This window comes from Notothenia rossii (assembly GCF_949606895.1).
Source record: "Notothenia rossii genome assembly, chromosome: 11".
Lineage (NCBI taxonomy): Eukaryota > Metazoa > Chordata > Actinopteri > Perciformes > Nototheniidae > Notothenia > Notothenia rossii.
Window position 1 is genome coordinate 53,603,968 of NC_136910.1, and position 13,219 is coordinate 53,617,186.

The 13,219-nt window shown below is 39.1% G+C and overlaps 1 protein-coding gene across 7 annotated transcripts; it reads left to right on the top strand.

Moving 5' to 3' along the window:
* The first annotated feature begins 838 nt into the window (after positions 1-838).
* Positions 839-6,730, top strand: LOC307023452 (uncharacterized protein). 7 transcript variants are annotated; one of them, XM_079656739.1, is made up of 5 exons: positions 840-2,061; positions 2,700-2,874; positions 4,318-4,400; positions 4,446-4,460; positions 4,491-6,730. In XM_079656739.1, the coding sequence occupies exons 1-5, from the start codon at positions 1,825-1,827 to the stop codon at positions 5,763-5,765; spliced, it is 1,785 nt and encodes a 594-aa protein (XP_079512865.1). In that variant the 5' UTR covers positions 840-1,824; the 3' UTR covers positions 5,766-6,730. The 7 variants fall into 7 exon arrangements, with proteins under 7 accessions (XP_079512863.1, XP_079512860.1, XP_079512865.1 ...); XM_079656737.1 differs by having other exon boundaries at positions 839-2,061; positions 4,321-4,400; positions 4,446-6,730; XM_079656735.1 differs by having other exon boundaries at positions 4,318-4,460.
* The last annotated feature ends 6,489 nt before the right edge of the window (positions 6,731-13,219 follow it).

The following is a 13,219-nucleotide window of genomic DNA, read 5'->3' on the forward strand; positions in this document are numbered from 1 at the left end:
ATGTTTTGTAATAGAGAACATGAGCTCTATGGCACAGAGGAAGAAGATATGTAGGTTGTTGATACAAGGTTTGTTACTTTTACATGTGTGCAAGCCTGAAAATACTCCATAAGAAATACATGATTGTTTGAGTTTGAGCTGACCTGTTTGTGTAGTTTCTAAAAACTACACATCCTGGCTGTTATAGCACATTGGGCTCTTTATATAATCGAAGGGTTAAATGGGAAAGGCATTGAGTGCTATTGACAGGGAAGGATAGTCATAAAAAATTGAGGTACAGATTCATAAATAGTTGGATTTGGTCATTTTCGGGGGATTTGTTAACATCAAAAAACATTATTCACAATTATTTATGTAATTATTAACACCATATCCAAAATGCATTAACACAGCCATAATTATTGAACATTTAAAAAACAAGCTACATTATTTTATTTTTTCATAATTTATGTTGAATAACATCTACTTTATTATTAATGAAACATTAATTGAACGTAATTGATTTGTGTCAATGAAGGGACAACAAGGTTGTGTATTTCAGCTGTCAAAGACAAAAACAAGACAAAAAGAAAAGTATCTTTGAAATACAGGATGTTCCCAGAAAGAAACATTCAGGATTTTGTCTCCCTCTGTCTTTGTACATGTGACATAGATTATCTTGGAGAAGAATAACATTTGCACCGGCATGCATTATCAGATGTAATCAGAAGTTTTGTGTTTCCTTCCCTGTGTTGTGCGGAATGACGGACAATTTGTTAATGATTGATAATATCATCATATACATCAAAGTGTATTGGATATATAACAAGTGTCCAATGCCTGTGACAATGAAAATAAAGGAAATGTGTTTTGCATGAGGGTTGAATTCCTGCCATGTTTTGTTTAATGTGCAGAATTTGACACTTCTCAGAGGCTTTGCACGGTGCCACCAGGGGCCACATGTGGATTACTCCCAGGAAACATCTGGCCTCCCTCTGGTGCCTTCTGAGCTGAGCGCAGTTAGATCTCACACACTGGCTCAGTTCAGCAGGAACAGGAGTCACGTCAACACACAATGTTTTGTCCTGAATGCCGAGCCAATGATCTGTGGTCACATTCAGGGAGGAAAAGTACAGGGATCATGTGGGATTTCATTTGGTCAGTTAGCATAATACTAGTTAAGTTAGCAAAAATGTTTTTCTTTTCTTCAAAAGTTCTCTACAGTAAGTACTTCTTTGTTTGGCAGATGTTGTCCATACAGTACTGTATTATATATTTCAGGTTAATATATCATAAGATTGTGAGCTCTCTAAGATAATTCACACTTAAAAGATTATCTAAACGTTATTAAAATGAATTAAATAATAAAAAAACTAGGTATTTCCCCACAAATTGCTCTTGCTATTTACTGTAACCTAAGAAAATGTGTTTAAACAAAGACATATTTGAAGTAATTTCTGTACCAAACCTGGCCTAATATTCTCCTCTTGCTACAATAAATCCAATGAATATTTTCTATCAAGAACATTTCCTATAGGCTATAGTAGTACGTATTGTATACAATCTATGTTCAACATCACTTGAGGCACTACATATAAGGCCATTTATATATCTCTACTAGGGGGTGTTAACTGGTTATTGTTTTTTTTTTTATTAATAAGGGAATCAATTTATGGAGGAAAAATATCAAAAAAAGGTAATGACGTAGTAATGGTGTAGTACTAGTTTCCATCCTCTAGAGGGCGGGCGTGTTCCTAAAGGGTGCCACACGAAAAAAAGAAGAAGAGAATGCGGAACAACAAGAACACTTCGGTAACGTGCTCAGTGCAGAAAATAAAGATTTAAATGTACATTACAGCGTGGAAGTTACTCACAAACATCTCTAGTCTGGAGACTTTAGAGACTCAGATATGTGCTCTAATGGACACCGTGGTGGAGGAAGCGGTGGCGGAGCTCGGCAGACTCCTGGCCGCTCAGCAGTGCTCTTCCCCGGCTACAGTCTGTGCAGTGAAGAGCGAGGAGGAAGAGCGCGAGGTGACTCCACCGGGGGGGAGACACCTGTGTGATGATAATACTATAACGGTAAAACACACACTGGCTCAATACTGTTTTGTTTGTTGGTCTATTAATGAACTGTCTCGTGCTCCATGCTTAAGTGTTAGCCAAGTTTTAATTAAGCTCTTGTTTGGGTACATACACTGTGTCTGTCTACTATATTCAAAATTCCCCAAATAATTCCCCTACAAATGCAGATGTTACTCCTTGAGTTCGAGTTACATTTGCTAAAAACTACACATCCTGTCTGCACATAATTGTACTTGTTTTACGGACTTGTAACCGAGTATTCCTTCACTCTAGTATTTGTACTTCTTCCACCTTTGCACCAATGTTATAAACATTCAACTTGGCTAACAATAAGTTACATGTAACTAACTACACGTACTCAAGTAGCCTACTACTGTATTTTGTACTTATAAAATACTTACTTTATCATGCTTTATCTTAACTTGAGTATTTCCATTTTATGCTACTTAGTTCTTCTACTCTACATTGTTGAAGAAAAACAGTGTGCTTTTACTGTACTACATTTCTTTAACACTCATTAACAGCTACTTTTTACATTTCAAAACACCTGACCTTTCTTAATATAATGATATGATTTAGTTCTATAACTAACTCCTCTCGTGGCTCTTCATTCTTTATATCTTGTAACTATACAGAACCAGTTTGCATCCCTCATGGAAGCACGGACCAGAGCTGCTGTAGAGAAGATCCTAATGCTTCTGAAAGTGTCTCTGTGTAAAGCGGCAGAGCAGAGGGCTGGGAGGAAGGATGATAAGAAGCAGAAAAATAACAAGAAGCGGAAAGCAGGGCAAGTGGCTGCGCCCAAAAAGCGTGAGTCAGTTAACAGATTGAGTATCTGTGTAGAGGCTTTGTCTGTTCACATACTTTTTTTGTACATAAAACAAGGTTTATGTTAGAGTTCTTTGTTAAGAAAAGAAAGGACAATGACCACATGTATAACAATGGCATTAAGCCAGATACTATTTCATATGGTGTCTTTAAATCCATATGAAATACTGACAAAAAGCACCTGCCCTCGCACTGACTGGGTGAAGACTGCTTCGTAGGGTCAGTATTAGTTGGACTTTGAATTCTATTAAAACTGAACCACTATAATTCTCCTCCCACAGACAGACAATTGTATTGTATTGTTATTGTATTTTTAAAGCTGAATGCCAACACATTTTTTGATTGAACCAGAGCATTTTGGAGATTATCACATCAAAGTCCCTTTAACCCTTGTGTTGTGTTCGAAAGCTGTTACCGTTCATGGTGTTCGCGGGTTCATTTTGACCCATGATTTATTTCAGTCCAAAACACACAAAAAAAAATGACTATCATCCAATATTGTTTTAACTAAATCATAACTAACTTATTATGCATTCATAACCATATAATCCTGTTGTAATTTAATGTTATGGCCCAAAACACATTACACCACATATTGCCCACATGCATGTGTGAGTTCAGGTTCAAGTGTTAGTGTACATATTCTTTGTGAAAGGTCGAGTTCTCGTGGGGGGAGGGGGCAGAGCGATGGGAGACCAGGTGCATGTTGCAAACAAATATTGTTACAGTGGATGAAGGGGGTGGGGGTGGGGTGTCTAAAGTCAAAGATGAATGTTGATTGGGCCAAATTTGACCCGAACACCAAATTATACACTTTACTTTCTAGAGACCTTCAGCCTTGGCTAAAATGATCAAAATCAGTTTCGTAGTGTTTATGTAGCTGTTCTGGAGGATATCATGAAGCCTTGTTCCGATAAAAAAAACTAGAGCGTAGTTATTATATAATTTGAACTTGAAACGGGTCACGGGAGACCCCAACACAACATAAGGGTTAAGAGGGATTGCATTGTTTACAGGAAATAACGTGACACATCTTGTTTTACATAATCTTTAGCCATTATTGCGTTCACTGTTTGGGTTAAATGTACAGTTCATCAGCTGTTCTGTACTGTTATTGCTATGCATTGAATATAATATGAGAATCCATAACATAAAACAGCTTCCTTCATTTTACTAACTGAAAGAACTGATCTGAAGAAGAAGTTATCTAGTTTGATAACCATTTCAGTTTTCTTTAAAGTCTTTTGTGGTAAAGTAAGCAGTTGTTGCAGTTAGTAAAGAGCTTGTAATTGATTTAAAAATTCTATTTTACAATTGTGAAACATATTTCCTTGTCTTACAAACAATTTGTTTTCTAAATGACCAAAAGCACTTTGTGTACATTGGATTGGATTGTTTAAATTGATGTCTGTTTATTTTTTGCAGCAGATTCAGACACACATGAGAGTAACTCTGGGACCCCGTCTGAACCTGGAGCAGCCTCAGAGCCGGAGGTAACGGAGCAAGAGGTAACGGAGCAAGAGGTAACAGAGCCGGAGGTAACAGAGCCGGAGGTAACAGAGCCGGAGGTAACAGAGCAAGAGGTAACAGAGCAAGAGGTAACAGAGCAAGAGGTAACAGAGCAAGAGGTAACAGAGCCGGAGGTAACAGAGCCGGAGATAACGGAGCAAGACGTCGTCCAGGAAGATACCGACCCTTCAACTATCAAACCCACCAAGAAGAGCACAGGGCCTTTCAAATGTCCTTCTTGTGACAAACAATTCCGTCTGAAGTGTTGGATGGACCGTCACTACCGGACTCACTCCAAACCTCATCTTTGCTCCGAGTGCGGGAAGGGTTTCGTCGACCAAAGGATGCTCATCGCACACTCGAGAAAACACACCGGAGAAAAGCCTTACGAATGTTCCGACTGCGGGACTGAGTTCGCTTACAAAAGCACCTTCAAAAGACACATGCTTAACCACAGCCTGAAGGAGCGCAGCCTGAAGGAGAAGAGCTTCCACACATGCTCGCTGTGCGAGAAGCAGTTCGAGGGGCTCATGACGTTTCAGCGGCACAGGTGCTGCGCCTTGAAAAAGACGTTCAACTGCTCGCTTTGCCTGGAGACGTTTACGTGCAGCCAGAGTTTGGTCGATCATGAGCAGCTGCATCCAGGCGCCAGATATTACGTGTGCGAGGTTTGCGGCGAGCGTTTCTTCTCCACCTCGTCTCTGGCCACACACCGGGTGACTCACGCGGAAAAGAAAAAATGCTGCGAGGAGCTCGGCCTAGGAAGCAGCGACCCGAGCGTCCTGAAGCATCACCTGAGCAAACACACCGGAGAAAAGCTCTTCTCCTGCCAGGTGTGCGGTAAAGGCTGCAGTCACCAGAGCGCCCTGAATCACCACATGCTAACACACACTGGGGACAAACCGTATGTCTGCGAGACCTGCGGGAAACGCTGCAGCCACTCCAGCGCGCTCGTGAACCACATGAGGGTCCACACGGGGAAGAAACCGGGGAAGCCTGTGTGTAATATCTGCGGCAAAACATTCGTCCGCTCGGTCAAACTGAAGTACCACATGACCGTTCACACGGGGGAGAAGCCTTACGCCTGCGACCTGTGTGATAAAAAGTTCAGCAACCCCAGCAATCTCAAGAAACACATGAATATTCACTCGGGGGAGAAACCGTACGCCTGCAACATCTGCGGCAGGAGGTTCGCTCAATCCGTGGGCCTCAAGCTGCACCGGCGGGTGCACACAGGAGAGGAGCCGTACTGCTGCTCAACCTGCGGGAAACGATTCATGTTCAGCGGCAACTTCAGGAAACACGAGAGGGCTCACCTGCAAAAAGAGACAAGAGATGGACAGTCTGAAAAAACTACAGTGTAAAAATAAAAAATGTCATTGCTGAATGTTAAAGGGGCCCATATGCTATTTTTCAGGTTTACATTTGTGTTGGTGCCTAGTCTACTGTGACATGTTTCCAGCTTTAATGGTTAAAAAAAGTATTTATTCGTCAATAGTATCAGAATTCCGGAAATACACTTATCTGCTTTCTTGCAGAGAGTTAGACGAGAGGAGCAAAACCACTCTTATTTCTCTACAGTAAATATGACGTTACAGCCAGCAGCTACTTACATTAGCAAAAAGTCTGGAAACAGGAAAACATCTATCTTGGCTCTGTCCAAAAGGAACATTATTTTGTACAGATTATACAACAAGTTCATGCTTTTTTTTTTTTTTAACATACAGAGAGGCTTAGGGGTCGTATTTTTAATAAGATAGGATCATGTCTCCTAGCTCCAACCTCCTTTTTAACAGAGATAAAGCAAGAAAGTGGATTATCTTGTTTTTTCTCAAGATGTCAAAACTTGTTGTCATGGATATTGGAGCAGATGGACCCAAACACAGGAGTCAGGTCCAACAACAGGATACTTGAATAGAATAACTTGTTATGCATGGTCTGTGCTGGCAGGGCTAAGCAGAACCAAACCAAAGACTGATCTTAAAACCAAGAAGAGTTGAAGGGCAGGTGGAGAGATGGGTGGAGATTAAGCTCAGGTGGGAGGATGAGGTGATTAGTTAGGAGAGCAGGGAAGGAGCTGATTGGCTGGGAGAAAACTAGGAGCAGGAAAGGGCTAACGATGCTGATTCAGAGCAGGTGTGTGAGGGAAAACACAGCAAACAGATCAAATAATTTAGACAAAAGGTAAAGCTTAGACCTTCAGAAAAATATGTTTTTAATAAAATGATTTCTGATGCAATGATGTTGAATTTAATGAAAATACAAAACTAGAAAACTGTTTTTATTGACATTAAACTGAGCTCAATAAAAACGTTTTTTTTAAATGTGACATACGATATTACTTTATTTGTCAGATCAAGTCTGAAATTTGACTTGCGTCACAGCTCCATGTCCAACATCAACATACAAATATCCAGACAAAAATACATGGAACACAAACAACAAACATTTAACATAACAGCACAATCAGTGAGATAAAAGCTGCTCAAAGAGCCTTCAGCGTGCATTTGATCTGGAATGTAGCTCTGTATTTACTGTGAGGATTGACTGATGCACAAAGGAGTGCTTCAGTCTGACTTTATTGAATCGTGGGACCCTGTATCTCCGATTAGATGGTAGCAGTTCATATAGTGACCAGAAAAATCCCAGTAAATCAGGCGTTTCTGAAAATGGTCATACCAAAAAAAGACTTTGCACCCCAGCCCTCTACATATAAGATTAACCATTAACCCCTAGAGACTCATATGTATATGTACTGATAAGAATGATACAGTTTGGTCCATCAGACATTGTTTATTCAGTGTGCATTCAGACACATCTAAACAGAGAAATGATTGTGTTCTGTAGGTCATCCACTAGGTGGTGCTAGAGGATCATGTTACCCAAAATTGCACTGTTAAGTCACTACACATACTGCAACAGGAGGACACATTGGAGCTATACACTATCAACAGGTCATGACATTTTAACAAAATCCTCCGAAGAAATGTAAAGAAGTCTTTGAGATTCTGAAAAGGACGTCACTTTACTCAACTACTATTAAAGATTTGGAAGGAGAAATGTTTTGAGTTATCTGACATTTTTACATTTCATCTTGAGTTTTTGATTCAATCAACCAGTTACCTTTTACACTCAGAAATATATATCACTAAACAAAAAAAACTCTTTCCCCAGCTTTTTTAGTCCACAGTAAAGGCAACAAAGACAAATTAAAAAAAAAAAAAAATCACATCACAACAAACCCAAAAACAGGGACAGCAATTTAAGCGAATGTAAAAATCAATCACTTATAAATAGGACTTTGTAAGAACCTTAGAAACTGGATTGGATGTGATCAATAGTCATTACCTGTTTCTCTCCAAAAAGTTGCTGCATGAAAAAGAAATGAAATGAAACCTTAGCTCTAACATGACTTCACCTGGCTCAGTGAAAAGATCCGTGGTGAATGTGGCTGCATCAGCAACGCCGACGGTTTCCCTGCATGGCGTCCTCTCTAAGCAGCTTACACACATCTAATACCAGTTTATTACATTTAGTATAACCTTTAGTGCAGCGCTGCTTAATGCTGCTAAGAATTCAGTGTTTTCATGGAGATTAAAGTCATACGCACACACACACACACACACACACACACACACACACACACACACACAGCATACACTTCTCCAGCAAAGAGAACCTAACCTGTGTGTCAGTGTGTTTATAGTTGTATAAAAAACAACCATGTCAAAACAGGATTGCATTTACAAGACAACCCTTGAGAAACCCTTTAAACTTCCATTCAATAAAATACATATACAAATAGAAATATAGTAGAATAAATGTGCTTCCTTTGATTTTCTCTTAAATGTAATTTTAGAATATATGGTATGCATGTAACTCAATTGATAACTGAAGGTGTCAGTTTTCCCAATCCGTGCTTGTTGTGTTTTTAATGGAGTTTCATGCCACAACTAGTTAGCCTAATAGTCATATCAGCAACAGTTGTTATGCAAAGCAGATCAACATGTTGTGAATCTTGTTTGAGGATCACGATGCAACAACTCCTAACCAAAATTAAATTGGCTAGAGTTCAGTCCAATTCCGGTTTATCCTCCGCGCTCTGATTGCATCATTTTCAGTTGAAGCTGTAAATCCACTGTAATCCACCTGCTCAACACAAACCGGCAGTCAGACATTTTCTTTCAACCAGCCAACGAAGATAGAGAAGCATTTAGCTGCCAGATATTTGTCATCAGGAGTTAGTGGAGACCAAAAACAAAGCTAAAAAGAGAGCTGAATATTGGTCTCGCTTGCCAGGTGGCCAAACAAAAGGAGACTCCAAATTCATTTCTTTGTTGGAAGTGTAATAAAGCAACTGTTTGCTAACAGGTTTGCTATAAAACGGGTGATAGAGTATATGTATGTTACGTTTCTGTTCAAACGTAGTCTTTACTGGCCCCCATGTGGCCGTTTTTATTACAGGTTAAGATTACAAATATTAAGATTGTAAGATACTTAAAGGAAAATATCACATAGAGAGAGAGAGAGAGAGAGAGAGAGAGAGAGAGAGAGCACATCTTGCTGCCCAATATGTATACACATGCCACAGCCTGAGGGACAGTGAATGAGACACACACACACAAAATCACGCACCTACGCACCCAAAGAAACACAACACACACACACACACACACACACACACACACACACACACACACACACACACACACACACACACACACACACACACACACACACACACACACACACACACACACACACAAACACGTGTGTTGAAGTGTAATTGTATCACTGTATATATATATATCAATAATATGTAAAAATGTGAAATGTATGTTAATGTTGTTAATTATTTTGTATTTTGATGCTTTGGCAACATTGTTTCGTTTAACTTTCATGCCAATGAAGCCCAATTTAATTTAATTGATGGAGTGATAGATAGATAGATAGATAGATAGATAGATAGATAGATAGATAGGTACTTTATTGATCCCAATTTGGGAAATGTTAAGACACTTGGCTACCATGTTCCAAGGGGGCTCCATATTTACAAGATGAAATTAATCATCATGTATATTTATAATCACCATGCATGGGTAAAGCCATGATTTACGTTTTATTTTTAAGGTACAATCGACCATATTGCACCATTGATCTGTTTGAATGCAGACATGAGTTATTGCTTCACTTCATTTTCTGAATCGTCAGCAGATACCTGCGGACGGACCTTATGGTTGCTGCCTGCCAGATTTACCTCCAGTAGCTTTCATTTCTCGTCCAGCATGGCTCCCTGCATGTTGTCTAACTGTGATTAATGGAAGATAGTTTCAGGGGTCACTACCCTGATGGTCAGCTGGAGCCGTGCCGTGACAGAGTGTCTCTGACTGCAGAGTGATAAACTGTGGAGACAGAGAAAAGGCAATCAGCATGCAGAGGTGCTTTCCTCACCATCGTTCGATCCAAGGTCCAGACGTGGCCACGCAGGTAATCATACATTCACTGTCAGAGCCCCTGTACCACGGAGGGTCCTCTCTGTGGAGATCAGGGGAGAACATTCTGTTTTCTTTTTCTTTTAAGCCTATAATATATACTCTTATAAAGTTGTGTAGCCTTCCTATATGCTATCAGAATCAGAAACGGGTTTATTACCAGGTTGACACTTACAAGGAATTTTACTTGTAATGTTTATTTTATTGTCTTTGCTTTCTAATGACTGTTTTTAAATGCCATTTTCTTAATGTTTTTCATTTTTGTAAAGCACTTTGAATTACCTTGTGATGAAAGGTGCTATATAAATAGTGTTGCATACATACAAATAAAACAAAAATTAAAAACACATATAGAGAACTATTTTAAGAACACTATAATAACATTAAAAAAATAATACAAAATATAGTAAAATAAAATATAGCAGTATTTACATTGAAATAGAATGGAATAAATTATGTGCAGTAAAAAAAAACGATATTGTGTGCAGGCTAATTTACTTTTCCATGACCAATGTTTAAGATTTTGTCATCAACTTTTTGTTTAATGATTAAGTCACAAGTATATGCTTTCATATGATTGGTTGGATGTGTGATTGAATGATTGGGTGTGTAATGGGCGGTCAGAAAAATCAACGTGCATCCACTTTAATGCTCAGGCATCGCCGTTTATTTAAAGAAAAACAGACAATTCTAAACTATTAAACAAAAGATTTGAAGCCATACGGCGGATACATTTTCTCATTCACCATGCGGTCTCTATCATACGGTTAATAAAGGATTAACCTTCCACTCATCGTGATCACCTGTCACCTGTCGTCTATTACATGGCCAAAATCAGGCCTATGTGACCTCGCCATAATAATACATTGATAGTCGGCATCAATCAAAACAATAATACATATAAATAATAGAACATCATATACAAAACATTCATAATATGTCATTATAAATATAAATAAGATAGAAATGCAATATGGCTTCAACAGGGTGAATAAATGGATGGGTGAATGGTGGCTAAAAGGATGGATGGATGAAAGGTATATTGGTTGAACTGGTGGGTTGATAAATGAATGCGTAAACCCATTAATTATTTGATGGTTGAATGATAGAGGGGGTGAAAGGATTGATAATCGATAAATAGATGAATGAATGAATGATGGATAACTGGGTGGATGGATGAGTGATCTAATGGAAGGGAGTAGTGGGTGGTTGAATTGATGTGTAAATGTTAGAATAGGTAAAGTAGGGGATGGATATTTAATGCTAATTGGGGTAAAAGGGTGAATGGAAAGTTGAATGGCTAATGGTTTATGGGTTAAAGGATGTTGGATGGATGAATTACAGATGGGTAAAATTAAGGATAAATGGATAGATAGGTGGTTGGATGGATGGGTGAATGCTAGTATGTTTAATACCAATACTGAATGGTAAAATGGGTTAAATGATCAATGGTTGAATGGAAGGATAGTAATGGTTAAAATGATATATGTATGTATGCAGATGGTTGAATGTGTAAAATGATGTATGTATTTTATGGATGGACGGATTCAAATGAATGATTGGATGGTTAAATTGGAAGGTAGAATGTTTAAAACCAATAACGGATGGTTACATGGGTAACATGACCAATGGTTGTATGGATCAATGGTCGAATGGTTATGGATATACTGTATGCATGTATGAATGGATGGTTGAATGTGTTATATAATGGATGGTTAAATGGATGCATAATAGTTGATGGATGGATAGTTAAATGGATACTAGGATTTCGATGAATGGTAGAATGGGTCAAATGACATATGTAACATACAGTATGTATGCATGGATGGATGGATGATAATGAAAGGATAGATCGTTGAATGTTCAAAACAATGGACGAGTGAGTAAAAGGGCGTATGTATGCATGGATAGATGGTACAAAAACAGATGCATTAATAGACGGATAATGAATGAATGGGGTGATAATAAGTGGCTGGATGGATAAATAATTAAAGGCGGGCTAGATCTTGTATCTGGAGCGTTATCACAGGCCACAGAACCCGATCAATGTCACCTGACTGGACATGTGACTGAGAGTGTGAGAGCAGAATGTGATCAATCAATTCAGGGTCCACAGCTCAGTGACATGATGACTCTGACCTTGGATAGACGCCATTAATTAAAACTCTGTCGAGCTCTTTATCACTGGCTGCACCCCCCCCCCCCCCCCCCCTCATGTGGACGGGCCATCAGTCAGTCAGCAACAAGCGGATAATGTGAGTGTTCAGCACGCTTACATCACTGCATTATGCAGCGTGATCCAAACACATGTGGGTCGCATTGTGAGAAGGTGTCAGAGACGATGTGGACGACACACATCCATGCTGAGTCTGCAGGAAGTGAGAAAAAAAATCATCCAAAAATGGTGCTGAACAACAATACCTCGCAGTCTAAGAAACTGGATGTTTTTACACATGGCTGTCAGCTTATGCAGAAAATAAAGGTTTGCACAGGCCTTAAAGTAATAACTTTAAATGCAAAAATCTACATGACACCATTGAAAACCACCAAAGTAACCCTTTGCTACAGGATATGCTTTTCTTGCTGTGTTTTTCTACCACACTTTAAAGAGGCCCTATTAAGCTTTTTGTGGCTTTTAATTTCCTGTAGTGTGTTATATAGGTTTTTGTTCATGTAAATGGTTTGCAAAGGATACAATCCCAAAGTTACCCTGCCTGAAGCCTCCATTGGATTTATTTTTATTTTGGCGACATAGTGACACCCAAGCTTCTATTGGTTAGCAATCCAACACATTGTTAAGCGGTTGACCAATCACAACAGAGCCGGCCAGCTAACCAATCAGAGCAGACTGGGCTCTGGTTTCAGACAGAGGGTGAAAAGAGGTGCTGCAGCACAGGCAGTATGAGAAGAATAAAGATCTTTTTGAACATTAAAGCATGGAGACATGTCACAGTAGAGGAACAAAATACAAATATGAACCTGAAAATGAGCACAACAGGTCCTCTTTAAATTAACTACTGTTAATGTAGTATAATATGATCACAACATTCAGTCACAGCTTGAGGAGAACTCAGAGACTGCAGACCTCTACCAAGGCCAAATGCTCTATGTTGCAATGTTGACATCATAATAATGATATATTTTCACCAATGTTACATCCTTTCACCAAGTCTCAATAAAAGGAGACATGTATTATTTGTCGAAATCTGTATAGATTCGTCGAAAACATTGGCTTCTTGCTGAGGTAAAGAAGATAGCGTCCGATAGATCGGGCTGAATATGTCAGTGGATGGAAATATCTCCAATAATAAAGGACTTGGATTAGG

Excerpts from the sequence above, each read along its gene's own strand:
- LOC307023452 (XM_079656733.1), top strand. The coding sequence starts at position 1,825 with ATGTACATTACAGCGTGGAAGTTACTCACAAACATCTCTAGTCTGGAG. Across the intron at positions 2,062-2,699 it reads GTGATGATAATACTATAACG|AACCAGTTTGCATCCCTCAT; the intron begins GTAAAACACACA and ends GTAACTATACAG. Across the intron at positions 2,875-4,317 it reads AGTGGCTGCGCCCAAAAAGC|CAGATTCAGACACACATGAG; the intron begins GTGAGTCAGTTA and ends TATTTTTTGCAG.